This window comes from Pangasianodon hypophthalmus, chromosome 18 (genome assembly GCF_027358585.1).
Source record: "Pangasianodon hypophthalmus isolate fPanHyp1 chromosome 18, fPanHyp1.pri, whole genome shotgun sequence".
Lineage (NCBI taxonomy): Eukaryota > Metazoa > Chordata > Actinopteri > Siluriformes > Pangasiidae > Pangasianodon > Pangasianodon hypophthalmus.
The window spans coordinates 13707682-13735654 of NC_069727.1; the positions used below are offsets into that span (position 1 = coordinate 13707682).

At 39.0% G+C, this 27973-nt stretch overlaps 1 protein-coding gene across 4 annotated transcripts in view; it reads left to right on the forward strand.

The window, feature by feature from the left end:
• Positions 1-3300: 3300 nt before the first annotated feature.
• The window catches only part of tbc1d22a (TBC1 domain family, member 22a), a 168527-nt gene continuing 143854 nt past the window's right edge, over positions 3301-27973 (forward strand). For all 4 annotated transcript variants that reach the window (XM_026923074.3, XM_026923078.3, XM_026923077.3 and 1 more), the window contains exons 1-4: positions 3301-3533; positions 8493-8549; positions 15594-16006; positions 19335-19514. In XM_026923074.3, coding sequence (XP_026778875.1) covers positions 3472-3533; positions 8493-8549; positions 15594-16006; positions 19335-19514 — 712 coding nt within the window. In that variant the 5' untranslated portion in view covers positions 3301-3471. The remainder of the gene's footprint in view (positions 3534-8492; positions 8550-15593; positions 16007-19334; positions 19515-27973) is intronic.

The following is a 27973-nucleotide window of genomic DNA, read 5'->3' on the forward strand; positions in this document are numbered from 1 at the left end:
TGCGTGACGTTGTTACCAATAATAGACACTATCTTGATGAAACGCGCATGCGCGAGTGACGTCACACAGTGTGGGCGGTCCTATTTTCAGGACTGTCAAAACGTCAATGCTAAAAATTGACACAACAACAATAGCAAAGGGAGAAATAGCTTATAATAAATTATTTATAATAAATGCAGCACCGTTGGCTTGTAGATATAGAGCAGGGTGTATCTCATACCCGTGGAGCTAGAGACTGTAAAATAAAAGAATTCCACAAGCATTTATTACAGAGCATTTAGTTTAAAACATTTTTCAAATATGTGCAATAATATTTTGTCTGTTTATTATAGCTATAGATATTGCTATTCATAAACATTTTTAGAGGCTGCTTGTGTGTGAATTATTGACATTTGGGTTAAACCCATTTAATTCAAAGGCCCAACCTTCACTGTGCCACAGTGGGTAGCGTTGCTGCTTCACTCCTCCAGGGTCCCGGGTTCGATCCTGAGCTCAGGCTCCTGTCCTTGTGGAGTTTCACATGTTCTCAGCATCACCGTGTGGGTTTCCTCTGAGTTCACAGGTCTCCTCCCACCTCCCAAAAACACGCCAGTATGAAAACTGGCTATGCTCAATTACCCTTAGATGTGAGTGTGTGTGTGTACAAGATGCCCTGCGATGGATGAGCGTCCCATCCTGTAAGTTCTGGATCCACTGTGCAGGGGTGGATTTAGTGATTTGGTGGCCCTAGGCAAAATGTAGAATCGGGGCCTGTTATTTATCATTAAATTTAATTAAATTTTTAATTAAATTAAAAATAATTTGCATTTTTAGGGGGCCCTTGGCTTCTGGGGGCCCAAGGCGGTTGCCTATCTTTGCCTGGTGCTAATTCTGCCCCTGCCACTGTGACCCTGACCAGGATGAAGCGGTTACTGAAGATGAATAAATGAATGAATTCAAGGGACAACTCCTACTCTAAATTAGTGTAACTAAAATCACAGACTTCCCCTTGCTATGCTTCATGCACCCTACTTTGAGAACCACTGCTATAGAAGCATCACTGTACTCCTATTAATTACGTGTATGGTGGCTCGGCAACTATTGAGAAATTAATCTACTAATTATTTAACCTAACTTCAAGTGTTTTAAAATAAGTATGAGTTTTAGTCACCCAAACAGGAAGCACATTACAAAATTTACACCTTAGCAAGTGGAAAGACCTTGAATATAGTCAAATTTAGCTAGTTTTTTCCTTTTTGTTTGCTCACTGTTCTGAGGAAGCCCTGTGGGTTGCGAGCCAGTTCTGTGGCTAACCACTAAGCCTGTATTTGTACTGTAAGTGTGAGTTGCAATAAAAGGCTGAGTGTACTATTTTCAACAATGCTTCCCAGTAAAGCTTCTTCCTCAGCAATGCCACAATATAAATATTTTCATAGATATTAGAAATAATGACAATTATAAGTAAACATTGGTCCAGTCCAACTCGGTAAGACTTCATCCAAAGTTCATATCATGGCTTTCAGCCCTCAAAAATCATTAACAATGAAGATTAAAATGGTAAATTGTCTGGACATTCACCCAGGACATTTACTCACGTAGTGCGCTGTGGGAATTAATGTGAGTTGTGAGTGCTTACTTCAGCATTTTGTGATAACATGCTGCATAGATCAAAACTGAGGTAATATTTAATCAAAGATATTTTCAATCAATGATATTTTCTATCAAATATTGTTAATATTTTTGATATTTTTTAATCAATGATATTTTCTATCAAAGATAGATTCCACAGTATAGGACATTTGAGGTCACTGAGACTGGATCTGACTCCGAACCTTTGGAATTATAAGGTTGTATCTAACTATTCTGTGATTTTTAGATATTGAGCTATAAAACATTGACCTACTCAGTAAATAAAAATATTTCTAACAGCCAAAACAAAAGAAAAGAAGAGTGGCACATGCCACAGTGAATGGCATTGCTGCTCGACTCCTCCTGGGTCTTGGGCTCAAGCCTGAGCTCAGGTTAGTGTCTGTGTGGAATTTTGTATGTTCTTCCCATGTGTGTGTGGGATTCCTTCAGGTTATCTGGTTTCCTTCTGTCTCCCAAAACATGCCAGTATTTGGATTGACTACGCTAAATTGCCCCTAAGTGTGAATGTGTGTGCATGGTGTCCTGGGTTGAACTGGTGTCCAGGCAGGGTGGATTCCCACCCTACCTCCCAGGAAAACCTCTGGATCCACCACACCCCTGACCAGAAGACCAGAAGAAAAGCACTTACTGAAGCCTAATGAATGTATGAATGAAAGAAAACCCAAATAAAATCTTATAATTCCAACTGGACTTCCAAGTGAATATGGTCATGACTTTTGAATGTGTTAGAAAAAAGGCCATTGAAAGCAATCTAGTAATCTAATGCTGGATGCCAATGTGGAACTGTACACACAGTAATATTTACCCTTTTGACTTAGCTTTATTGTCCCAGTACTGTTTACACAGTTTACACAGGGATAAAAAGTACAAAAGTGAAATTCTTGCAATGCCTTAACAACAAAGCAGTCAGTTAAGCAAGAGTAAAGTGGAAGCGGGCAGCATGGTGGTGCAGCGGGTAATGCTTCCGCCTCACAGCTTCAGGATCTCTAGTTCAGTAGTGCTCTTGGGTTACTGTCTGTGTGGAATTTGGCATATTCTCTGTGTATGGGTTTCCTCTGGGTTCTCTGGTTTCCTCCAATTTCCTCCCAATGCCAAAAACCTGCAGATAGGTGCTAAACTACCCGTATGTGTGAATGTGTGTGTGCACAGTGCCTAGTGATGGAGTGGCACTCTGTCTAGGATGAATTCTTTCCCCTTGTACCCAGTGTTCCTTGGAAAGGGGCTGCGATCAGAGACTGACCAGCAAACCCTGAAGTGCTTATTCAAGATCAATGAAAGAATGCATGAATAAAATAGAGGTATGGGTAAAGTAAAAAAACAAAAAAAAAACAACAACAAAAAAAAAACATTGTATATATAAAATAAAGAAATATTAGAAGTCTACATTGTATTAAGTAACTGTATCTGCATTAATTATAATATAAGAATTCTGGTACACTAATCACACTATAAGTAAGAGTGTAGATAAAGTGTAATATTTGCAGGAAAATAATAAACCTATTTATTTATTTATTTATTTAATCTAGAGTAAAAGTACAGCAGTCCTAGAGCTTGAGATCCAGCTGGATTTTTTTGCTGACAGCAGTCTTACAGTTGTGCTCACTTCTGATTGGACAGCGAGTGCTCTCTGATTGGTCAGCTCACACAGTACGTTCTCAGTCTAGCCAATCAGATTGCTGCTTGCTCCCCGTAGGGCTGCACCAACATGGCGGCTTTCTGAGTTTACGAAGAGGAAAAAATAGCTAATGTGTAAATAAAGCAAGTGTACATTATTTAGAGAGTAGGCTAGTTGTGTGAAGTGGTTGGGGTGTTGATGATCTGTTGTACAGAGAGAAGTAAAAAATGTCGAGTGACGGAAGTAAAAAGCAGTTCTGGAAAAGGAACACAGCGAAGGTTCCTGGCAGGTAAAGTGACGTGTTCATGCTAGCATGCTAATGTTAGCTTTAATTATGCTTCATTGGTCTAAATGAAAGATGTCGCGAATCGACAGTGACATTTTGTCTCGTTGGTTGTTTTGAGGTTTTGAGTACATGCTGTGACCCTTACAACTTTCACACACATTGTGAATGAGCTGGGAAGCTAAGCTAGCTGATTAGCCTCTGGCTAGCTAAGATTTCTTTTCCAGACATGACACGTTTCCTGTAAATCCACTGGCAGCAGTCGCTCGGGTGGAATGTTTTAGCACAGCAGCACTTATTGTTAACAAGGATTTCAGGTTTTCTGCATGTTTATCACATGTGATCTGGCACCTGTGGATGGAGCAGGACAACACAGAGGTGTTGATCTACAGGGAGATAAACAGATCAAGTTAAAACAGTATACTCAGTTTATTTAACACTGCTCCCATCACAGAGTTTATTTCACTCTGACTGCCTCAACATAGCTTTGAGAAAGAGAGAGAGCTCAGACTGTTCAACTGTTCCTCTTTCATTTTGACACTAACAGTTAGTGCTGCTAACTCTTCAGGGGAAAGTAGTTGCTTAAAAAGTTGCACTGCAACAGGCAGAGCATCATCTGTAGATTATAGAGGTTTATTAGAAGAGGAAATAGATATGGAAATCCACCTCAGATCACCAGATTTTTGTATGTCACCAGATCTTAAATATGTCATTTGCACTACGATGGTAACTTACCCTTACACCTCATTCCTGAACTTTCCTCAATGCACATTACTGACTAATCACTACATGCACAGTCTATATCTGCAATGAGCTGGTCTCTACTTTCTCTACCTCATACCTTGCACATGTGTGTGTGTGTATGTGTATATATATACATATATAAAATATATATGTATACACACACACACACACACACACACACATATATATATATATATATATATATATATATATATATATATATATATATATATATATATACTGTACACTATTTATTGGGAATAGTACGATTATTAAAAAAAAAAGATGAAGCAAATCTGAGATTCAGGAAAACTTTTTAAAATGTTAAAATCATATTGGATTCAACTTTATTGTCACTGTGCAGAGTACGACTACAGAGCCAATGAAATGCAGTTTTTCGCATATCCCAGCTTGTTAGGAAGCTGGGGACAGAGCACAGGGTCAGCCATGATACAGCACCCCTGGAGCAGAGAGGGTTAAGGGCCTTGCTCAAGGGCCCAACAGCAGCAGCTTGTCAGTGCTGGGGCTGGGGCTTAAACCCCCGACTTTCCAATCAGTAACCCAGAGCCTTAACCGTTCAGCCACCACTGCCTGTATATAGACGTATTGCTATTTGCACTTCTGGTTAGATGCCAACTGCATTTCATTGGCTATGTACTCATACTCTGCACAATGCCAGTAAAGTTGAATCTAATCTAATCTCACATTTTAAAAAAATGTTCCTGAATCTCAGATTTGCGTCATCTTTTTTTTTTTTTTGGGGGAATAATCTTACTATTCCCAATGAATCGTGTACAGAATTTCAGGCTTGTATCTGCATCAGTTTCTGAGATATCCATCTTTTTCCTGAGAAACCACTGAGCGCCACCGTGACGGATTCTGACTTCCGCTGTACTGTTGTCCTGTTCCAGTCTCTACTGGAACCCTTATTAATCCTGACTGAAAAGAGCGACTGAATTAATCAAACAGAGACTTTTTGAGTGTTAGTAAGAATAAAGATGAGCTCAGGGTCAAGCTGTGCTGTCACTGGCTGCCACAGCAGCACAATAAACTGAAGATATTACTGGAAAATACTTGTTTTGAGCAACCGACTGTCTCTATCATTCCGCTTTCTTTCAGCATTACCTGTTTAGCCTGGTTAACTTTCTGACTGGACTCTACATCTGCTGTAAAAAAAAAAAACTAAAGTCGCCGTGTTTTCTGTATAAAACCTGGCCTATTTTGTTGCTATGCAGGTAATTATATGCTTCTGTGCTTTTGTTACTCCGGTGATCTTCTCCATTAACGCCTTCAGAGAAAACAGAGTGGTAAATAATATTAGTGTAGCTAACCTCAGGCCGAAGCTTCATGTCATCTACCCAGTCATTAAACTTTGACGAGTGAGGCACTGTCAAAAGACGGTCATTGCGACACTGTAAAGTGTCTGCACTATGGAGCCATGCGTTTAATGTCACATGATCAGCTAGGATCATACGTTAAGTTGACTATAAACACTGGAAATGACCGGATATGTAAAACAGGTTTCTTTCTTTCTTTTTTTTTTTTTTTGAAAAGCAGCTAGGTGTATGTCTGAAAGAACTCAAACCGTCTGATTTATAAGGTCTTAAAAGTATAAAAAAATATCATTTTGCATCTAGATTTCAAATGTATATTGTTCACGTATGACAAGGTCTTCCATAAAAAGAATTATACCATTATATTGAAACTATACTTTGAACCAAACTATATTAAATAAGGTGTCAAATATGCTATGTTTTACTTCAAACAGAAATGCTGTTTCAAGGCCTGTATTCTGCTATTAATCTAAAAACACTGTGAATCAATACATTCCTAATGTTTTTAATTACTATCATTTAGACATGCATACACTCCTATGCAAAAAAATGGGCCAAGCCCAAAATGGCAAAATATTAAGCTTTTAATGATAAATCATTGGTCAGGAAATGAGCAAGAATTAAACAAATAGATAAAGGAAGTTAGTATGGGAGCTTTTCCCTTTGATTTCTTTAAAAGCCTTATGGCCCTTGATGGGCTGCATGAGGAAAAAAAATCCCAGAAGAGATTTTTGGAAAATTTTGTACACCTAAACATGTGTTAGTTTGAATTTTACATCAAACATTTTAATCATTATCATGATTTTACCTTTGCATACATGAAAACTATAGAAGTGAATTTCCCTGTTTCTAGTTCACCCCCCCCCCCCGAACAGTTCACTGCAGCAAAAGTAAACGAGCAAATGGTGGCACAGGAGCTCTCAGGAGTGCATCTGTATAATTCTTGCTAATTTTCTGACCAGTGATTTGTTGTTAAGACCATTAAAAGCTTCATATTTAAAAGCTTTATATTTGCCATTTTGGGCTTGACCCTTTTTTTTTTGCCCAGGAGTGTACACCACATAAATGTGATATGTGATAAATACATATACAAGATGATATAGTTGACAGAACTTGTCTGATGGATGTTCCACAGCATGTAAATGGCTAAAAATCATGATGTGCTATTTAGCAATAAATAAAAAAATTGCGATCGGTAGCAAATCATTGTGCGTTCAAAGGAATAAAACACTTCAAGCAATGCTGTTATTGGAAAATAATCAACTTTGGGGTAGCAATAGCACAACACTTCTCATCAGGCCACATCACACCATCCTACCATTCATTGTCTTCCTATGTAAGCACAACCTGCCACATTTTATTCCTTTCTTATTGAGTCAGTCGGGGTGAAATCACCAGCAGCCCCATTCACACCTGACATTAACATGCATCCTGGGTGATCGGATCACAAGTGGACAGCCGGGAAGTGTAGCCATTCACACCTGGCATTATGACTGCATCTTCAGTGACCACTTGTGATTGGATTTCATACATCGTTTCCGCTGGAGAACAGCTGTCATTCACACATTTATTACATCAGTCTTCCACGGCATTTATTTTCATGCAGAAATGTCCTTATCCTTATCTTATGTACCTGTACGAACTGTAGCAAACGTTTTAATCGCGTGGTCTGCTAACCAAACAGCATCGTCTCTACCATGGAGCTTTACCATTCAGAGCGATTGCCAAACAGTCTCGTCCTGATTTATCAGTTAGGGCAAGGACGCAGTTGACCAGGAGGTCCTTCACTGCTGTCCGGGACGCATCAAGACGCATTAGTTCACACTACCAATGTGAAGTGGCCATATGCATCCCACACCACCTCCAGATGTGGTTTGAGCGATCGGATCACAATGAGTCTTCCAGATGCACTGGACCCCGTTCACACCTGTGCTCAGCGCTGTCCACCTGTGATCCGATCACCCAGGATGCATGTCAATGCCAGGTGTGAACAGGGCCTTGGTCTGCTTTTATAAAACACTAGCAGTTGCTGACATCAGTGTTCATACAGGGCTGGCAAGTGTGGACATATACACCAGAGTAGCAGAGTGCTGCTGACAGGTAGAAGCACACAGCTACACTCCTGGGCAAAGAAAATGGGCAAAATGACAAAGGTGAAGCTTTTAATGGTCTTAGCAACAAATCACTGGTCTGAAAATGAGCAAGAATTAAACAAATGCACTCCTGAGAGCTCCTGTGCCACCATTTGCTTATTTACTTTTGCTGTTCAGGGAAAAACTAGAAACAGGGAAATTCACTTCTATAGTCTTTTTGTACGCAAAGGTAAAATCATGATAATGATTAAAATGTTTGATGTAAAATTCAAACTAACACATGTCTGTGTGTACAATACTTTCCAAAAATCTCTTATGGGATTTTTTTTCTTAAAAGATTAGTCATTATTTGGTTATCTGCCACACCTCATGCAGCCCTTCAAGGGCCACAAGGCTTAAATATTGAAAGAAATTAAAGGGAAAAGCTCCAATTCTAACTTGCTTTATCTATTTGTTTAATTCCTTGTATTTTCCCGACCAATGATTTATCATTAAAAGCTTAATATTTTGCCATTTTGGGCTTGGCCCATTTTATTTATTTTTTTTGCCCAGGAGTGTACACTATGTCATGTATTTATGTTGTGTACAGTATGTCATGTATTTGTCATGTATTTATGTGGTATTCAGTATGTAGGCTTATAATTACAGACACGTTAGAAAAGGTGGATTTGAGGAAGGGTTGGGTTTTGTTGTGAGAATTCTGTGCCCTTGAAACTGGGTCACTTGTGGAAAAAAGTTGAGAACACTTCTGATGCACACTAACCTCAGCTGTATTGATCTTTTCCTGTTTGCAGTATACAGCACGTTTATGGAGCCCAGCATCCTCCATTCGATCCTCTTCTACATGCAAAGTAAGTGCTTAATGTTATAATATCATATTACTATAAGCTTTACAGACCACACAAGTGCAGTGGGAGATGTGCCAACTTATTCTATTAGTGTTACATAAATGTTCTGCTTATAGAAAGCTTCAGTATAGCACAGGGGCTCCCAGATTTTGGATCCCAAATGGACATTATGAATTTTCTGCGACCCCAAGCCTTGACCACCTTACGTTTTTCAAATATCATTTAAACATTTTATTATGTCAGTAAAATATGTATACGCATGATGTAAGTGACATAAACCAAAGGAATATTCCTTGCATTGATTTAGCAGTCTAGTGGGAAGTGTTGTGTTGCAGCAGTAATGTGAGCAGCATCGTTTACTCACTCACCTGCATATCTTATGTACATCTGTAAGATTTAAAAGTGACAGCTGCTAGACGGCACGTGAGAGCCCAAACATCCTTCTCCGTCAGGTTTCCAAGTCGAACTGTAAAACATTTAGCAATTTTATACACAGCGATGTTAAACACACTGACAAGCTCTGTCTCTATTAAAACGTTCCGCTGTCGTCATGATTGTTGTCATGGGCTATGTCTCGAATCGAAAACTTGGACCTTATTTTCAAAAATATTTAATAATCTAGAAAATACAGAAGACCGGTCTGCAAAAATGGAGCGTTTGGTATGTTTGAAGGCGACATGTGAGGTTTTTAAAATTCAAACACTGACTGTAACAAGAAAACCGCTTAGTGTTAGTGCTCAATAACTGTCTAGAATAGGGAATAATAATAAAATTTCAGACGCAATGCTGGTAGATGGACAGGGACACGTCCATTGTTATTGCTGAATTACACTAATACAGCGTGTCAGAATAGTGAAAAAGACTAAAATAGCACATATCAATTTAAACATGGCCTGTCTGAATACGACATCTAGTAATTTTTCTAAATATTAGCACACAGAATCTGATACGTCTGATATTCATTTGTGAATTAAATGAATGAAACAGAAGAAGAGATTGTGAGTTTCTCTCGCCACCCCATTTGTAAATTAAGTGACCCCTGATTTAGGAACCTCTGCTATAGCACTTTTCAAAAAATATATATTATTAGGTTTAGATTGTATGAATCATCTACCATACAGCTCCCCGTGAGCTGTTATTATAGAAACAGTAATGTATTAGAACAAACACTTTAATATAAACCTCTGATTTGGATAATAGTCAGAACTACTGCTGCAGCTAGTGTTACAGAAAATAAAAAAAAAAAAAATCTCCTGCCCATTGACCAGTGCTGTGGTGTAAATGAAAAATGATGAAAATGCCAGTGCTGTCATACGGGTTGATTTGTTTTACTGCTGAGAAGTTACTCAGACATGACAAGTTTTTTTTTTTTTTTTTTTTGGTATGACTAAGCAGCATAGAGCAATAATGGCCTAGCATAGAGCAATGATTTAATAAAAACTAGAAATGAACACCTGTTTACAATGTCATTTGTGCCCCTCGTTTGTTTTGGCACTCATGCAAAACCTTTTCTTTAACATATTGTACCACACTGGAGGTGTGTCTGGCCCCGGGGGCTTCTCACATGAGCTGACAGATTTAGGTCGATTTCCATTTAGTATGCCAAGGCTTATGCTTCTCATTTCTCCAGACAGTCACACACACAAACCTTCATTCCTTCATTAGGCAGGTCCAGAATGCACTTTTCTATTTTGAGCCAACAGGTTGTTTCAGGTCTGACTTGGCCAGTTGTAGTGATGTTGTTATTCTAGTTTGGGGAGCAGTTCTCTTAATTCTGCCGAGGCACAGCTAGCTTTCTCAGGCTTTCGTGCTTGTTGATGTTATCAGGGAGTGCATGCATATACACGTGAATAATCAGTTCTTATCTGATTTCAGTGCTTATGTAAATTAAAAGTTAATTAGTACAATGCTGTTAGTGTGGTAGCTTCTGGTTTTCGGCATCTGTGCATGTGTGCAAACATAACTGGGAAGAGAAGAACTGTCTCTGGGAGAAGTAAACTGGTTTATGATGGTGATGTATGATCTGCAGTTTTCAGTAATAGAAATTCTGCAAATGTACTGAAATTTTCACTGCAGCAAATAGTCAGAAATGTCTAAAAGAGGGGGGAAAAAAAAGGCAGATATTTTTGCCAGAATAAAAGCAGACCTCCAAAGAAGTGTCACTTTTCCAAACAATTATAATGGTAATGATAATAAATAATGAAAACTGCTGCTTGTTTTCCACTGAGCAGCACAGATGCTTTCATACAGTTTGAACAGCAGATCAACAGTGAAAAATATCAGCTGTGTGGAGCAGTTTCTCGGTTTCTAAGTGACATTAGACAAGTGATTTCTAAACTGTTCAAGTGTAAAGAAGACTGTAACACCTAAGGACTTCTCCAATACAGATTTGATATGTCACTTGAGCACGCAGCATCCTGCTAAATATGAAGAATACTACAGAAGCATAATGGAAAGCCCCTGCTGGCACACTGATGCTATCTGTAGCCATGGTTTTTGAAAAGACGGAAAAAAAAAATCACAAACGACAGTCCCAAAGAGCAAAGTATAACTAAAATATAGTGGAATTCATTGTGACTGTTTAGCCTTGTTGCTTATACAATTATTATGTTGACTATGGTATGAAAAAGAGAGTCATGTGCTTTTAGTGGAAGTCAGATAGGTAGAAAATAGTGCAATCATCTTATAGTTTATTTTATTAACTTGGCATTTATTGTCTCAGTTTTGCCCTATGTATAGGACTGACTACAGTCATCGACCGCTTGAATAGGAAGACCTATCATGCAGCTGCAGGTTAAGAGCTTCAGATGAAGTTCACATCAAACACCAGAATGAGGAAAAAAGTACGATGTCAGTGACCGTGGCATGGTTTTTGGTGTTGGGCTGGTTTGAGTATTTCATAAGCTGGTATTTTCATACACAACAGTCTGTAGAGTTAATGAGAGAGGTCAGAGGAGAATGATCAAACTGGCTCGAGTTGACAGGAAGGCTACGGTAACTGAAATAACCACTCTTTACAACCACGGTGAGCAGAAAAGCATCTCAGAATGCACAACATGGCAAAAGTTTGAGGTGGATGAGCTACAGCAGCAGCAGATCACATCAGATTCCACTTGTGTCAGCCGAGAACAGGAAGCCGAGGCTATCATGGGCACAGACTCGCCCAGACTGGACAGCTGAAGGTTGGGAAAACGTTGTCTGGCTTTTTTCCAGCCTAATAAAATGGTTGCTGAGTGTACACCAATAATAAAAGTGTTTTTCTCTAAATTACATTGCAGTGTTTATAATCATGTTTTATTCAGGCCAAAAAAATATGATTTCAGCCTAGTGTGTCCTTTTATTTTGGTGCATCACTAAAAAAAAATCCCGAATAAATATTTTTCAGTTAAACTGTTCTGTTTGAAAAGCTGTAGAATAAGATTTATTTCTTCAGGGGGGGGTTATTTATTGCTGGATTACTGAGCGTTGTAAAGGTGTCTCATAAAGATCCAGAATTTTTTATATTTATTACATCCCTGAAATGCATCATCTGATGATCTGTGCTTTATTTTGTACATGTAAATGTAGTGTTAATTAGCGGTCATATGTAAGGGTAGGGGGCTTTGTTTACGGGGAAGTGAGTGAGAGTGTGTTGCAGAGCTAGGTTTCAGGCTCTGAGCAAATTAAACGCAGTGTGATTTCTCAGGAAATTGGGGTTGGGGTTAGAGAGTGCCATGCGAGTACAAATCAACATTGCTCCAGAAATACCAAAACATCCTTTTCATTAACGGTTTATATAAAGCAGCAGGACGAGTGCTGCGACACTGCAGTCCATTGAGATTTAGATTTTGTTGCTTTAGGTACAGTTTCCTTCCCAGTTGGAAAGCAGGGCTTTTGAGAGGTTAAGAAACACAGTCTGCTTATTGTCATGCATATTCGGCTTCTGAAATGAAGAAAAAGAAAAGCAGTTCCCTTGCCTAGGGAGAGCACCGTTCCAAGGTGCTAATGAGATTTTAAATGCATTATTAGTGATTTCTGTCTTGTGCATTGGCTGACAGTACACAGATGGAGTTCGAGTGCCTTACTTCATGGTGTTCTGTAGCTTTGAGGGACGAATGACTGACGATGTTCATGTTTCTCATTTATCTGTCATTAGGTATTCGTCTAGCTTAACCACACAGCTGCCTAGCTAATAGCTGTTAACACGTCTGGTAGTGAGTGTGTCTCTGGTGTAAGTAATCAGTTGAAAATGAAAATCCAGCCTTGATAGCTTATGTATTATATTTTAGGCTCCCATATATTGTACAATTTTGGTATGTGACATTTGAATTTCTTGTCCTGTTCACTGGGTCTTTGTATATTTGTTAAGTTGATGGGTAACTCCACGGTGTGATTTCGGAAAATGGCATTGCGTTTTATTCTTATACAGGTCTTTATAGTCCACCTGGTCATTTGAATTATCTAGTAGTAGCTTAAGGCAAGATAAATGGGCTCGAAGGTGTTTTAATCATCCAGTGAGCTTTATCAGCTTTGCCTTTCAGAAACCTAAAGAAACAGTTCAGCAAAATATTAGATTTTTACAGTTTTCCCTAACCAAATAGTTTAGCCACGACAGGTTTGGTGTCCGACGGTGGCTTCTTTACATTTTACATTGGAGATTTGAGGCTTAATATAACTAAAGTATACACATCTTTAACTGTTTACAGAGAAGGAGGGAAGATGAAGCATCCAAAATTCCATAAATATCCACCATATTCATTTAGGAAGTAATGTCACACGGACTTATTGAATTGCATTATTTTATTATTGTTGTGTTTTAGGACTCTGTAATGGTGGTGTTATGGCAGCAGTGTAGTATTGTGTTTAAGGTGTGCATTGGGAACCAACAAAAAAAAACAAGTCTAATCAGCTACTATCTACTCTGTGTAACAAGTCTTTCAGTGTTTAAAAGTATGCTGATACTCACATTTTCTTATAAAAAGTATACACTCGCTGTATTAGGAAGACCTGTACAACTGCACATTCATGCCGTTATCTAATCAGCCAATCATGTGGCAGCAGCTCAGTGCAAAAAATCATGCAGATACAGGTTAAGAGCTTCTGCCAGGAAGGATATAGTAACTCAAATAATCACTCTTTACAACCGAGGTGAGCAGAAAAGCATCTCATCATGCACAACACATTAAAACTTGAGGTGGATGTGCTACAACAGCAGAAGACCACATCAGGTTCCACTCATGTCAGCCAAGAACAAGAATCTGAGGCTATCATGGGCTGAGACTGAAACTGGACAGTGGAAGATAGGAAAAAAACAATCACCTGGTCTTTTTCCAGTCTTCAGTTGTCCAGTTTCAGTGAGTCTGTGCCCATGATAGCCTCAGATTCCTGTTCTTGGCTGACAGAAGTGGAACCTGATGTGGTCTTCTGCTGTTGTAGCCCATCCACCTCAAGGTTCAATGTTTTGTGCATTCTGAGATGCTTTTCTGCTCACCATGGTTGTAAAGAGTGATTATTTGAGTTACTATAGACTTCCTGTCAGCTCAGGCCAGTCCTGTCATTCCCCTCTGATCTCTCTAATCAACCAAGGTGTTTTAGCCTGTAGACCCTCTGCTCACAGGATGTTTTTTTATTTTTTTGCGCCATTCTGTGTAAACTCTAGAGACTGTTGCGTATGGAAATCGCAGGAGATCAGCAGTTTCTGAAATATTCAAACCAGCCCTTCTGGTACCAACATTCAGGCCATGAATGAAGTCATAGAGATCACACTTCTTCCCCATTCTGATGTTTGATGTGAACATTGACTGAAGCTCTTGACCTGTACCTGTATGATTTTATACATTGTGCTGCTGCCACATGATTGGCTGATTAGAGAACCACGTAAATGTGCAGGTGTACAGTTGTAACTATTAAAGTGGATGGTAAATGTATTTTGATATTTGTCACAAGTCGTCTTAGCAATATTATATTGTCTTATACCACAGTGCTTTGGAATTAATGAATGAATGTGCTTGTTCTGTGACATTATTGTTTCTTTCGTAACAGAGGGACTTGTTTGATGAATGCTGCATATAAACAGATTAAAATCTGTGTAGCTGTTGCTATGATGACATTTTCTGTGAGGACATGTTTATTTAGCACTTTTGGAAGGAGTCTCAGGTGTCAGCGCTTTGTAACAGTTAAAAGGGGAAGCTATTCCTTTATGTTTTCTGACACAGGAAAGTCTTTAGGACAGAGGGCTTTGCAGTTTCTCTGGAACATGACTTCATGGGAGAAAAATATAGGTTGACGAGGGAATGACTGTTAAAACTGATATTACAGGAATGGAAGAAAAAAGTGTGGTTCTTTTAATAAATAAAAAATGTAATCCTTGGAAAATTACTGTGGTACACGGGGAATAAAACACTTTGGGATGTGGTGTTTTTGAAAAATAGTCAATGTCAGGGTGGTTAGATCAGGGTGGACACATCACCACACCCAGACACTGGTTATTTTCCAATAACAGCACATCCCGTCATGTTTTATTCCTTACACAGTAAGGATATAATAATAATATAATAATAAGTGACTTATTAAATATGAATATATATAAAAAAACATCCTTGTGTAGCGGAACACTTTAACATAACACTGTAATGGACAGCTGGAATCACTTTTCTTTACTGTTTCTTTTTCTTTTTGAGAGCTGAAGTTATATATGAGAGAGAAGTTATATATGGTCTATGTATTTCTACCTTGAGCTTAACTTTGTTATTTCATTGCTATTTTAAAAAACTGAGATTAAACAGCTCAACGTCATCTGTAGCAGAAGATGTATTTATGGAAAGGTGAGACAGAAATCCATTACTTGTTAGCGATAATAATCTCACAGCTTCAGTGCGAAACTACAGAAGCAAACATGAGGCGGTAAACTAATTAACCTACATTTGGGGTAAAGATAAATCCAATGAGTGTAGAAATATTTTTTGAGTACTGCTTTGCCACTACAAAGTAAGTTTCTCTTGCTTTAAGCCATGTCATGTGAAGTTCTTCTGCTCTCTCTCGCTCTCTCTCGCGCTCTCTCTCTCCCAGTTTGATCAAAGCTGGAAACAAGCCGCCTGCGACGAGCACGCCTGGAAAGCCGAAGAAAGCCACCACCTTCCAGGAGTTTGAGAGCATCACAAGCGATGCCTGGGACGTAGGCGACGACGACGATGAGCTCCTCGCCATGGCCGCCCAGAACCTCAACATCGAGGTAGTGATGGAGACGGCCAACAAGGTGATCGAGAACCACAGCAAGCAGCAGGAGCGACGACAGCAGCAGCTCGATGAACCTCCTGGGCCTGAGGAGAAAGACGAAGAGGAGGGGCACGACAAAGATGAAGAGGAGAGGCTGGAGGAGGAGGAGACAACCACAGAGCTGTCCTTTAGCTCGGAGCGTCTCCATCACAGTGACAGCAGGCTGGTGAAGTCCCACAGTGAAGCACCTATTGGCTCTCCAAAGGGTTTGTACATTTCTCCTCACTTCTCTGCTTAGATCTCAGGATTTATTACAGAGCTTCACCTCCTTATATACTACAGCTTTCATGCATTTACAGTCAGGCCCAAAAGTCTGTGCTCAATTACCATTAAATTATATTGTGTGATATTAAAAAAATAAAATTCAGCTACTGTTATTTGAGATTGATTGATTTTTTTTTCAGCCCGTTTTCTCCCTAATTTGGTCTTGGCCAATTCCCATCCAGTGCCACTGAACAGCTTTGGGATGAACTGGATCGCTGACTACACGCCAGGTCTCCTTGGACATCAGTGTCTGACCTCATTACTGCTCTTGTAACTGAATGAGCACAAATCCCTACAACCACATGCCAAAATCTAGTGCAAAGCCTTCCCAGAAGAGTGGACTAAATCTGGAATGGGATGTTCAACAAGCACATTTAGGTGCAATTGTTCAGGTGTCCAAATAGTTCTGGCCATATACAGTTGGGGTCATAAGACACAATAATAACTGAATTTACACAGATGAACCAGTTCAAAAGTTTCCATACGCTTGATTCTTAATACTGTGCGTGTTACCTGGATGATCAACGACTGCTTTTATGTTTTGTGATAGTTGTGCATGAGTCTGTTGTTTGTCCTGAGTAGTTAAACTGCCCAATGTTCTTCAGAAAAATCCTCCAGGTCCTGCACATTCTTTGCTTTTCCAGCATCTTCTGCATATTTGACCCCTTTCCAACAGTATATGATGTTGAGATCCATCTTTTCACACTGAGGGACTCGTACACAACTATTACAAAAGGTGCAAACATTCACTAATGCTCAAGAAGGCAACACGATACATTAAGAGCCGGATGGTATAAACTTTTGAACTGGTTCATTTGTGTAAATACGGTTATTATTGTGTCTTGTGGACTATATGTGAACATCTGCTATATGAAATAGCTTATTCAAGGCAGTACTAAATAAAAATTAAAAAACAAAATGCAATTTTATGATCCCTCTTATTTATTATTATTATTTGAATTACTAACATTTTGCAGATTCTGCAAGGTGTATGACCCCAACCGTAGTGAACTTGTTTTTGTGCTTGCTCACCAAACTTTTTTTTTTTTTTTTTTTCCTTTTTTGCCCCTTACATTAGCTACCGCTTTTTAGCTAGTCACTTAGGTTTCCAGGCAACCAAAACACAGGTCCGGGCAGTACACTGGAGATTTCACTTGCCTGGTGGCCTAGCCAATGAATTTCTGAATATCCACCAATGGTGTACATGGTTTGATAATCCTGCCCATTAGTACGATTAATTCTAGTTGGTACTAGGTACCAAAAATCATGGTATTTTTGCCAGGTACCGAAAATGGTTGATGGTTGATGTTTTCTTATACTTGAGTTGAGTCATCTGCGATTAAAAGTTTTACATTTTTTTAATGTGACAGGCTGTGAGTCTGTTTTATAAAAGGAAACCACACACCGCATCTCTGCACATTAACAGTGTGTGTGTGTGTGTGTGAGACAGCAGATGTGTACTCGGATGCCTGCTGTTCTGTCTCTGTAGATAGAGACACTGTACAGTCATGGCAGAGGAGATGAAGGCACATACACTGTCTGCTCCCACTGTGATCTCTCTCTGGCACAGAGCGATCGCCCCTCCTCTTCTGCCTACCTGCAGCTTTGTTTGGGAACGGTCGACTGCGATCGTGCACTTCCTGTCTGCCGGTTCTTTCCTCACTAGTATTGCGTGACAGTGTTTCCATGCAAAGTCAACACTGATGCACGATATTTGTTTTCCCGTGCTCCTCATGCAGATTTAATGCTAATGCAGATGTTTGAGGCTTATACATGCACAAAAGCTTCTGCTGAAGGTGCTGTTCCATGTACTGCTAAAAGCACCCTGACTGATGCACGTTAGATTAATCTAAACATCCTTTCACGTGTTCTCATTCAAGTATAAATGATTTGGCATTCAAGCCACACATTCAAGCACAACTAGTGATGTATCATTCACAAATGACTCTTTGATATGACTTTTTCTATTTTTGGTGAATGTTTGGAGCTGTGTGTGTCTTTTTTTTTTTTTTTTTTTAAATAGATCCCATGCTATATTCACTGAAAATTATTCTGTATTCTACAGTATGTTCACGATTCTCCAAATTTTGTTAATTACAATCACAGTGCAGCTGTGATCTAAGTGTGTACGCTGAATCTTAAAATCACAGCAAACTAATCTGGGTTAGAATCGTATGTGTGTGTGTGTGTGTGTGTGTGTGTGTGTGTGTGTCCTCACATGTGGGTTAGTGACTTCGCCATCAGATTTCTTTGCATGCTCTCATAAATCCATGAAACAAGTTTTGTTCGGTTGGTCTGATGATGCTGTGATCCATATTTCATGATGAATGGACAAAATTTGTAGGAGAAAAGCAGAATCACGTTTCTATGATGTCGCAGTGTGGAGTTATTATTGCAAACGTATGTCCAAATTCGCCCTGTAGGTGGCGCTAGAGTGCTTGCGCACCAAAATTGCTGTGTAGGCAGCTGAGATGGTCCTCTACCACTGTGCCAAATTTCATAAAAAGCATATGAAGCGTTCTATGGGCAATAATAATAATAATACACAATTACAGTATGCTGCCTATGCACCTTTAGTTCTTGGCCTCTAGTTTCTTTTAAATACGCATTGCTTATGATGGTACAGTACAAAGATGCATACATATTTGCCTCAGATCTGCTTATTGTTCAGTTCTCACTCCGAATAGAAATCAGAAGCTACCACTGAGCATAGCGTCTTTAGAAGAGTGACACATAAAATGATTCATATTTGTTAGCTGCTTGTAAAACAGGTTGAAAAGCCTAACTGACCTTGTAATTTTAAATGGTTTAGAAACAGAGAATGTGTGGTTAACTTGAGTGAAAAACTGAAGTGCGCTTGAACAGGTCATTTCTGCTTTTTATTATGTTAAAGTGCTTATAACAGGAATGAGTAAAAAAGATCCATGGCATTGATGATAACTCTGCTGTTGCTCTGTATAGAGCCAAGGTCTTGTAGACTATATAAAGCTTTTTAATGCTGATCATATTCTCGTTAAAGATCCAACAAAATGACTAAGAGGTACTCTCTATGCCTCTGGAGAGGTTTGGGAATGTTGTATTTTTTTTAAATCGCTGATGATAATATAATAATATCATATTTCTTCTGTCAGTGCCGGTTGTGATGGTGCAGCTCTGGTTCTGATCTCTGTATATTCAGTGTGCTTTAGCTAGAACACTGGTGGGAAAGTGGGCCTGTTTCCTGTGTGCTTATTAACACGTGCTCTTTGTTTTGTTGTTTACCTGCTGCAGAGATGAGTGGCGAGCGGGCAGCGCTATACAGGCAGCAGTCGCTCCCTCACAGGCCGGTCATCCCCCTGGTGGCCCGCATGGCCGATCAGAACACATCAGGAACTCCTGCCATGACGGAGAGAGAGGCTTCCAGACTAGACAAGTTCAGACAGCTTGTAGCTGGGCCTAACACAGACCTCGGTAAGCAGCTCACATTTTCATGTGTGCGTTTTTTTTTTTTGAACTGGGAAATAGATGCTCCGCATCTTGTATTGGCTGAGGTGTGGTTATGTATGAGTATGTTCTGTCAAAATTGAATCTCTTTTTAGTCATACAGCTGAGGGTAATGTTGATGGAGTGCATTGTTTATCATGGGTGACTAGCCTGTGTGCCCAGAAAAAGCAGATTTGTGTTCGGGTTATTAGTATTTATTTGTTGTTGCCCGATGGAGAAGTACATTCAGCAACAACATAAAGAAAGATTGTATTTTCAAAAGAACAGCTAATGAAAATGAAAATGTTTCATTTGTCCACCACTGTCTAATAACACCTTGTCCTTTTTGACATCGGTGGAAAAAAGAAAAAAACATTTCTGACACATAGCAAAATATATATCTGAATGTAGCCTTAGTAGGTGCATTTGTTATTTTGTTAGCTAATTAACTCAAAATGATTTCAACACACAAACACAAATATTACTGTAAACTGTTAATATTATTAATAGAATACTCTTTCAAACAGTAGAACCATTTTCCTTCTACTTTAAATTTTTTTACACCAATGCAGTCTGCCTTCACAACCCCCCTCCCCCCCAAAATAAAAGCGATAAAAGGTTTTAGTATAACATTTTTTTATAAAAAGTATAAAAAAATATTAAATTTGAGCTATCAGGTATATTATTACGGATCAAATACAGACTGTATAACCTATTATGGAAATATTTATTTCCTCACCATTTCCTCTCCTCTGACATTGTTCGTTGTTTAATGAACAAACAAACAACAAAAAAAGAAAATCTCACACTTTTGCATAAGTGTTCAAACAACCCTCGATAATTCACAAAATAATAACACTAACCTGAGTTAAGCCTTTATGTTACACAACCATTTTAAGAAATGAAACTTGGTGGTGGTACTGCTGTGTCTTAAAAAAAAAAAAAAAAAAAAAAAAAAATTCTTTTAAATATTACTTCGAATGCCAAATAAAAATATTTTTGACATAAAATTTTGAAAAATTGTTGAATGGGGATGTGTCTTTGAAGGTACATATCGTTTTGAAATGTTTAATAACTTTCAGAAAAATTTCTAAATATGGCTGAAAATTATAGTTAGTATTTGAGAGTACACTAACAATTGATTGCTGATTTGTTATTTACTGCAGTTTTTAAAGCATCTTGATTGTTTGAGAATATCTGAGGTTTGATAGTGTGATCATTTTTTTCATATTTGTTTTAAACAAGTGAATCTTGTTCCCATTTTCTAAATAAGCTGCTATTACTAATAGGCCAGAGTTTGTTGAAAGGAAGCATTGTGGGTTAGTCAGGTGGTTGCCTGCTGATGGAAATCCTTATGTGAATACATTCGATTCATTTATTTATTTACTTATTTCCTTCAAATTCAGTTCTCATTAGTGTGGTGACATAATCACCATGCTCAGTAATCCCTCTTTGTAACCAGATCAGTTTTCTCTCCATCCTTAGATCTTATGGCATTTAGATCTTTGTCTCTCCATCAGTTCTAGAGATGGTATAACATATCTAGGATCTCTAGCTCGTCAGAAACATGGACTCCTTCCAGTGTTGCACATAAGAGTTGATGAGTTATTAAGAGTTGCTGCTGGAAATGTACACTTTTGATATTTATTACTGTTATATGTAATTTTAGATGTAGCATTGGAGATCAGCTGGAACACACTACACTATTACTTAAAAAAAATCCATTTCAGCCATGTCAGAATTTCCACCTCATCTCACAGTAAAACTGTTTGTGCATATTTAGATATTGATTTTTATTTCTGGAGACCCTGTAACCGACGCACCCTTAACATATTCCCTACATACTCCTGCAGAATGTCATGGGCTTGTGCTATGGTCCAGTAAAATCGAATCTTCATTTCACGCTGTGCTGCAGAGCACATTTCAAATAAAACGTCTTTTTTTTTTATTGTAACAAATCAAATAACCTAGCACACTGAGCTGATGAGGTGGGATGAGTGTGAATAGAGTCGAGCATGAATTCATGAAACGCTTTTCATTCATGAGGCCGGTGCTGTAGGCTGACGATCCGCTCTGCTGTAAAAACTGAAGTGGATGTAGCACTGTGGTGAAAATGTTTCTTTTGTATTATAGGCCCTGTATGTCTTTAGTAAAAAGAAACTATTGCTTATCTTTTATTTTCTTTTCTTAACCAAGGAACTGTTGACAGATCAGACCAATCAGCCTGCTGGAATTTTATGCATGTAGAATCATTTGTGCTTTAATAACATATAGGGATGTTGTAGCATTAGTATTAGTAGTATTACATGCATTAGTATGAGCCTCGGGAATGCTCCTCCCACAGGAGTAGCTAATATGTTAGCAGAGTAGCTAATATGTTTTTGTACACTTTTCTGGCCACAACCTTCAGAATCCACAGTGCACTCTGATTGGCTCTCTATACTTCGGTGTATAAGCTCTTCTCTGCACTGGATTCATTCATTCATTCATTCATTCATCTTCAGCGGCAGTTTTTTATCCTGGTCAGGGTCACTGTGGATCCAGAACCTGACCAGATCTTAGCATGAAGTGGGAATATATCATGAATGGGATGCCAATTCATCATAGAGCACCATGTACACGTGCAATCATGCACTCATTCATACCTAGAGGCAATTTAGACACGTCAGTCCACCTACTGGCATGTTTTTTGGAGGAGGGTTGAAACTGAAGAACCTGGAGGAAACCCCCATGTATATGGGAGAACTGTGAAGCTCCACATACACAGTAAACGCCGTAGCTCAGCATCGAATCAGGGACCCTGAAGCTGTCATGTTGCAGTGGTACTCACTGCGCCACTGTGCCAGCCTGAGCGCTGGATCAGAACAGGAAAACAAACATATGAACGAGTGTTTCTGAGCAAAATACACTCACCGTCCACTTTAATAGGAACCTGCTTATTTATGCAGTTATCTAAAATGAAATCATGCAGATACAGGTCAAGCGCTTCAGTTAATGTTCACAGCAACTGTCAGAATGGGCAAAAAGTGTGATCTCTGTGACTTTAACTGTGGTATACTTCTCGCTCCCTCAGTGTTGTTTGTTTTTCGCATTATTCTGTATAAACTCTAGAGAAAATCGCAGGTGATCAGCAGTTACTGAAATACTCAAACCAGCTCATCTGGCACCAACAGCCATGCCATGATTAAAGTCACAGAGGTACACACTTTTCCCCCATTCTGATGTATGATATGTACATTCACTGAAGCTCTTGACCTGCATCTGCATGATTTTATACATTGTGCTGCTGCCACATGATTGGCTGATTGGATAACTGCATTAATGATAAATAATAATAAAGTGGACAGTGAGTGTATAATCACTGAATTTAAAAATGTTCATGGAATCATATTGCGTTGTAGTAGTTAGTGGTGAGTAAATGAGAGAATCTTGCATGTTTGGCAACAGGCTGCATTTATTGACGAAACATATCTGATTCTCTAGCAGAGCTCGAGATATGGCTTGTGAGAGTAGACACCGGTCTTGAGGCACATGCACTGCTTTGCATTAAAGTCAGTGTAAAATGGAAATCATAACACACCCAAGTAACATCATTACAATACATTCATACAGAAAATGCAGTCTTCTGTTTTTATTCCACATGCATTTACCATATTACTATACCTTGTTTCTCACTACATTTTAAACATAACAATGTCCCTCATACATGCATAATATACTGTGCATGGGGAAAAAAAACTCCTTGCAAAACATCATCAGTGCCCAAACACAGACTAAAAATAATCTCAAAACTAAAAATTTTGCAGGAAAACGCTGGCCCTGTAGAGACCCCGTGCATATATGTGCCTGTCGCTCTGTATAGATCAATGCGTAATTATACAAGGTTCATCCTACAAAACAGGGACACTTCATGAAAGTTTCAGTGACACAAGCTTTGTTCGTCTGGTCTCTTGTGGTAGCTGTCAGCTTGGAGAGGATAAAAGCTCGTGGGCAGATTGATAACAAGCGCACTTTCAGGTGTAAAGGCAAGACTGAAAAGCTAGCACATAGCCTTCTTTACTGTTTATTCGTCTGCTGAAACTTTCTTTTGGATTATTTTTTTACTCTGCATTTTCGAGACTGTGGACTTTTAAGCAATTGTCTTTTGTTTATTCAGGCCCTGATGTTTTTTTTTTTTTTTCTCCGTCCCCCTCTCTTCTCCTCCCCATAGGCGAGCAGAAGCTCTCGTGCAGCAGTAATCAGTGAGGCGGAAGAAATCCCCATGCCCATGAATGGAAGATTAGGTCTATGCCATGCATAAACTCTGCTGAGCTGATAGCCTTTCTCACTCACTGCGTGCTCGCTGAATTTATTCTCTGCGCTTGAGGGTGAACGAGTGTCAGATGCTGTGCTTTCGGCTTTTTGTGTTCTTGCTTTTCCTAGCTGATCACCTCTGCACCCTCAGATCATTATAAGCGAAGCGTGTCTGCTCATGAAGACGGATTGGTGATCATTTCTTATATTTATGCAACACCTTTATGACGCTCCAGGATGCGTTACGCTTTTCATGTTCCATCATATTTATGGCGTCCTTCATTAACAGCTCAGGCTGACGGGAGGTTCTTCACTATTGGCACGATCACCATTCTACAGCTGCCATCTCTCGTTTTTGTCCCCTCCCATCCCGCCTTAATTTGGCCGTTGCAGGGTTGCCAGAAAGAAATATGAACTTAATTCCGGTTTACATAATTACGACAAGGCATGTCCGTGTGTGTGAGTGTTGTGGGAGAGCAGTGACAGAGATAAATCAGCCGGTTGTCCTTTCAGGGAGGTCACTGTCCTCGTCTCCAGTCAGTGACACGGAGGCTGCAAGCGAGCAGCACACTGATGGCATTCTCCCTCCTACACCGTCCCCTCTGTCCCTCACAAACACGCCATTATTTCTCAGGCACTCATTAGGGGGAGACATTGCCCTCTACTGTGGAGCTGTGAGAAGGAAAAGCAGAGAAAAGCAGAAACTCATCATAATGGCATGTATCTAGACGCTCTCTTCTTCAGTACTTTACCTTATTAGACTTTACTGTAATGATAAATATTACTGTAAATATTCTCTTTTTCATCCATTGTGTTCAACAATAGAGTTAATACATTTCACTGTCAGAATAACAATACTAATTCTGAATCCAAATGGCTGTGATTTAGTAATTGTAATTTCATAATTACATCTTTCAATGCAGAACAAACACACAAACATTAAATGTTCAGTGTTTAGTCGCATAACGGAAGTCTATTAAGACATGTTTTTCCTACACTTTCCGGCCAGATGACTCGTGTGGTGCTTGTGAATAAACGAATGTCATTTATACGATCATGCGTAAAATTTTAAATGCTTTCTTAATTAACTTTCCAGGCTTTCTCTGTGGCTGAATCTCATCATTTTATAAGGCATTTAGTGCACTATTCTACAACAGTTCTACAATAATTAAATTATACCCTGTGTAGTGAGCATACAGTATCTGGTGAATTTGAAGCCTAACTGTATTGAAGATGGCTTTGAATACAATGGATCTCAGGTCACCTAATACATGTAAAATTGAGCTGAACAGAAGGAATAAGAAAACATTCATCTGAGCATGAAGATATAAATATGAATCTAAAAGTTTTGGCAAGTTTATAATTAAATTGCGACTTTCACTTTTTTCAATTATCTTTGCTTAAGAAAGCCAAAAAAAAAAAAACAAAGTAAGCAGTCTGGCAGCCTAAAATTAGTTAAATAATATTCAAATGCATTTAAATAATAAATATTTTGAGTAATTAAAATTTGAATTTGACAACTACAGCCTTTGACAACTAAGCTTGAGACAATTGTAATGCATTTAAGAATATTTTTTTTCTCATGCCTATGCAGATTTTTGCCTTTGAATTTAAATACTTTTCAAATGAACAGTTCTGACATCCTTAGTTTGTGTTAATGACTTGTTTTTATGTATGTATGTATGTATGTATATTTTTTTATTTTGTCAGCCTCGTCCCATTTGCCCGTTCAGATCCAGCCCCAGCACGCATGAAGAAAAGCTGTTTGTCATATGCAGCCCTATTCGCAAAACAGGGGCCGTGCTGATTTTCTGTGGAAAGGCTTGCATTTCCGATGAGTTTGACCTGTTCTAGCAGCAGGCAGGTCTCTTTTTTTATGCTCTCTCTATGTTCTTCCCTTAATGAGTGTGTCACGCAGTGGCGGCAGGATTTTTTTTTGCCCGCATTTGAAGCCGGATGCAGTCGGAAGGTCAGCTTTCAGCCTTTTTTACTTTCAGGGACTGAGCTATAGAATCACATGAAGCAATTACGCCACCACCATGTCTGTCGTTGCCATAGCGATGCACAGTCCTCCGCTGAGGGTTTTGAACCCCTCTCATCTTCTGCGTCTAACCATCATTTCCTTGTTCTCATACCTTCCTGTTGTGTCTCTGTGCTCCGCTGAAATCCCGCACATGTGTTTACTGCGTACCGCTGGCAATCCTGTTACACAGCAATTTGCTGTATTATAGGATTAACATGCCTACAATTTCACTCTTAATAGACAGCATCGTGAGTGACAGATGATTAAATTTGATGCTGCATTTGAGCGATTGGTAAGGCAGAGGTTGTTGTTTTTATATGGAATTAAATGAAAAAACTGGTGTGCTCTGTTGAGAAGAATCGAGTAAGCAGAGCTTCCCTAGGATGAGACTTACCCGTGACTCTCTCATGTCCTGTATTTCCATGCCTGGTAGTATTTTCTTTCTATCTCAGAATCAGGACTTTTAAGTTCATAATTGTTTATTGAGGAATAAACTGGCGCTGTCTCTGCTATTAAAGTGTATAGAAAAGCATCGCATGAGCCCCGAGTGCATGCTGCGATAAGGCCGCTGCCTTTTTGTCACTGGAACTCGACCACTTTGGATCTTAATGGGATTGCATATGTATGAGCTCTAGTGCAGTGGATTACTCTGTATGCACACAGTGTGTGTAGTGAGCTGATGGAGAGCATGGAGATGGACTGGAGGGGAGTGTGTGAGCCAAAACATGCTGTATTCCACATGACCTTGATGGGACTGTTTGAGTAGAGCAGTGTTCGCTGGCCCCCCTCGGTTTGGCTGGAGCTGAATGCCAGTTTGAGGATTAACTCTGCAGACCCGAGGAGGTACATGGAAAGGCAGTGTGTTGCATATGCCAGAGTCAGCCCCCAGTATCAGTACACTCCACTATCAGAACTGGCCATTTGTTTGGTTTGCTTAAAGGCATACATCAATGCTGTGCAACCTATTCTATATCTATTGCATCTGTAGCTCATGTGTGATTACCACAGATGACAGTTTTGGCATGTTTTCATCCCAGATTACTTAAAACTCCCTTAATATGGAAGAGAAGTTGTTGATGCCTTGATAAACATTTATGTGAAACATGTTTTTGTTGATGACTTTCATTCGAGTTTTCATTCAAAGGGGTAAATATTAAATACGATGCTATTAATTAATAGTATCATCCATTTATAATCCCCAAAAAGTTTTTTCTTGCTTTAAATTTTACGTTGTTTTTTTGAAATTGTATTGCATTTGACAGCAAAGAAAAAAAAAACTTTTTGCATTTTCCATCCGCATTTTCTGTCCCTGATTTTTCGGGTTTAAACCTTGTGTTTTTCCTGAAAAAACTTCTACACAAGAAAAATCTGCCAACTACAGAGGCATGAACTACACACAGGTAATTTACAGAATCTGAATGAGGAGCCCAGAAGATGGACTTCAGCATGTGTTTAACCCATCTCTGAATACACACAAATTTCCCTGAGTAAATATTAATGTAACTTTTGAACTTATGTAGCTAACTCTGATTCCAAAAAATTTGGGCAAAACAACAGAGCAGATTTGGAAAAACATTAGACACTGAAAAAATAATTCATGGATCAACATAATTTAAATTGGGGCCAGAAATAAGTACTTAAGTAAAATATGTAAGTTCAGCTGAATGGGTTTGTGAATGTGTGTGATTGTGCCCTGTGATGGGTTGGCACCCTGTCCAGTGTGTGCCCCCGACTTGTGCCCCGAGTTCCCTGAGATAGGCTCCAGGCTCCCCGTGACCCTGTGTAGGATAAGCGGTACGGAAAATGGATAGATGGATGGGTGGATGTAAGTTCAGCAGAAAGTAAATAGGTAAATAATGGCAGGTTTATGTTAAACTCATTAAATATAAATACGTACATTTACTAACTGAAGTTATTGTAGTAACATAAACATTACATCAATATGTAAAACCTATGTAAGTCCATGGTCACATTTTAGAGTGGTATCTGATGTAGTGTATCTGATGTAGTATGTAGTGGGTGTTCCTATAGTATCTTCAGTTTAATGTCAGTTACAGTGTTTTCACTTGTTTGTTCTTTTATTCTTGCTAAAAGTGAACATTTTAGATGGAAGTACTCTGAAGGAGACGGA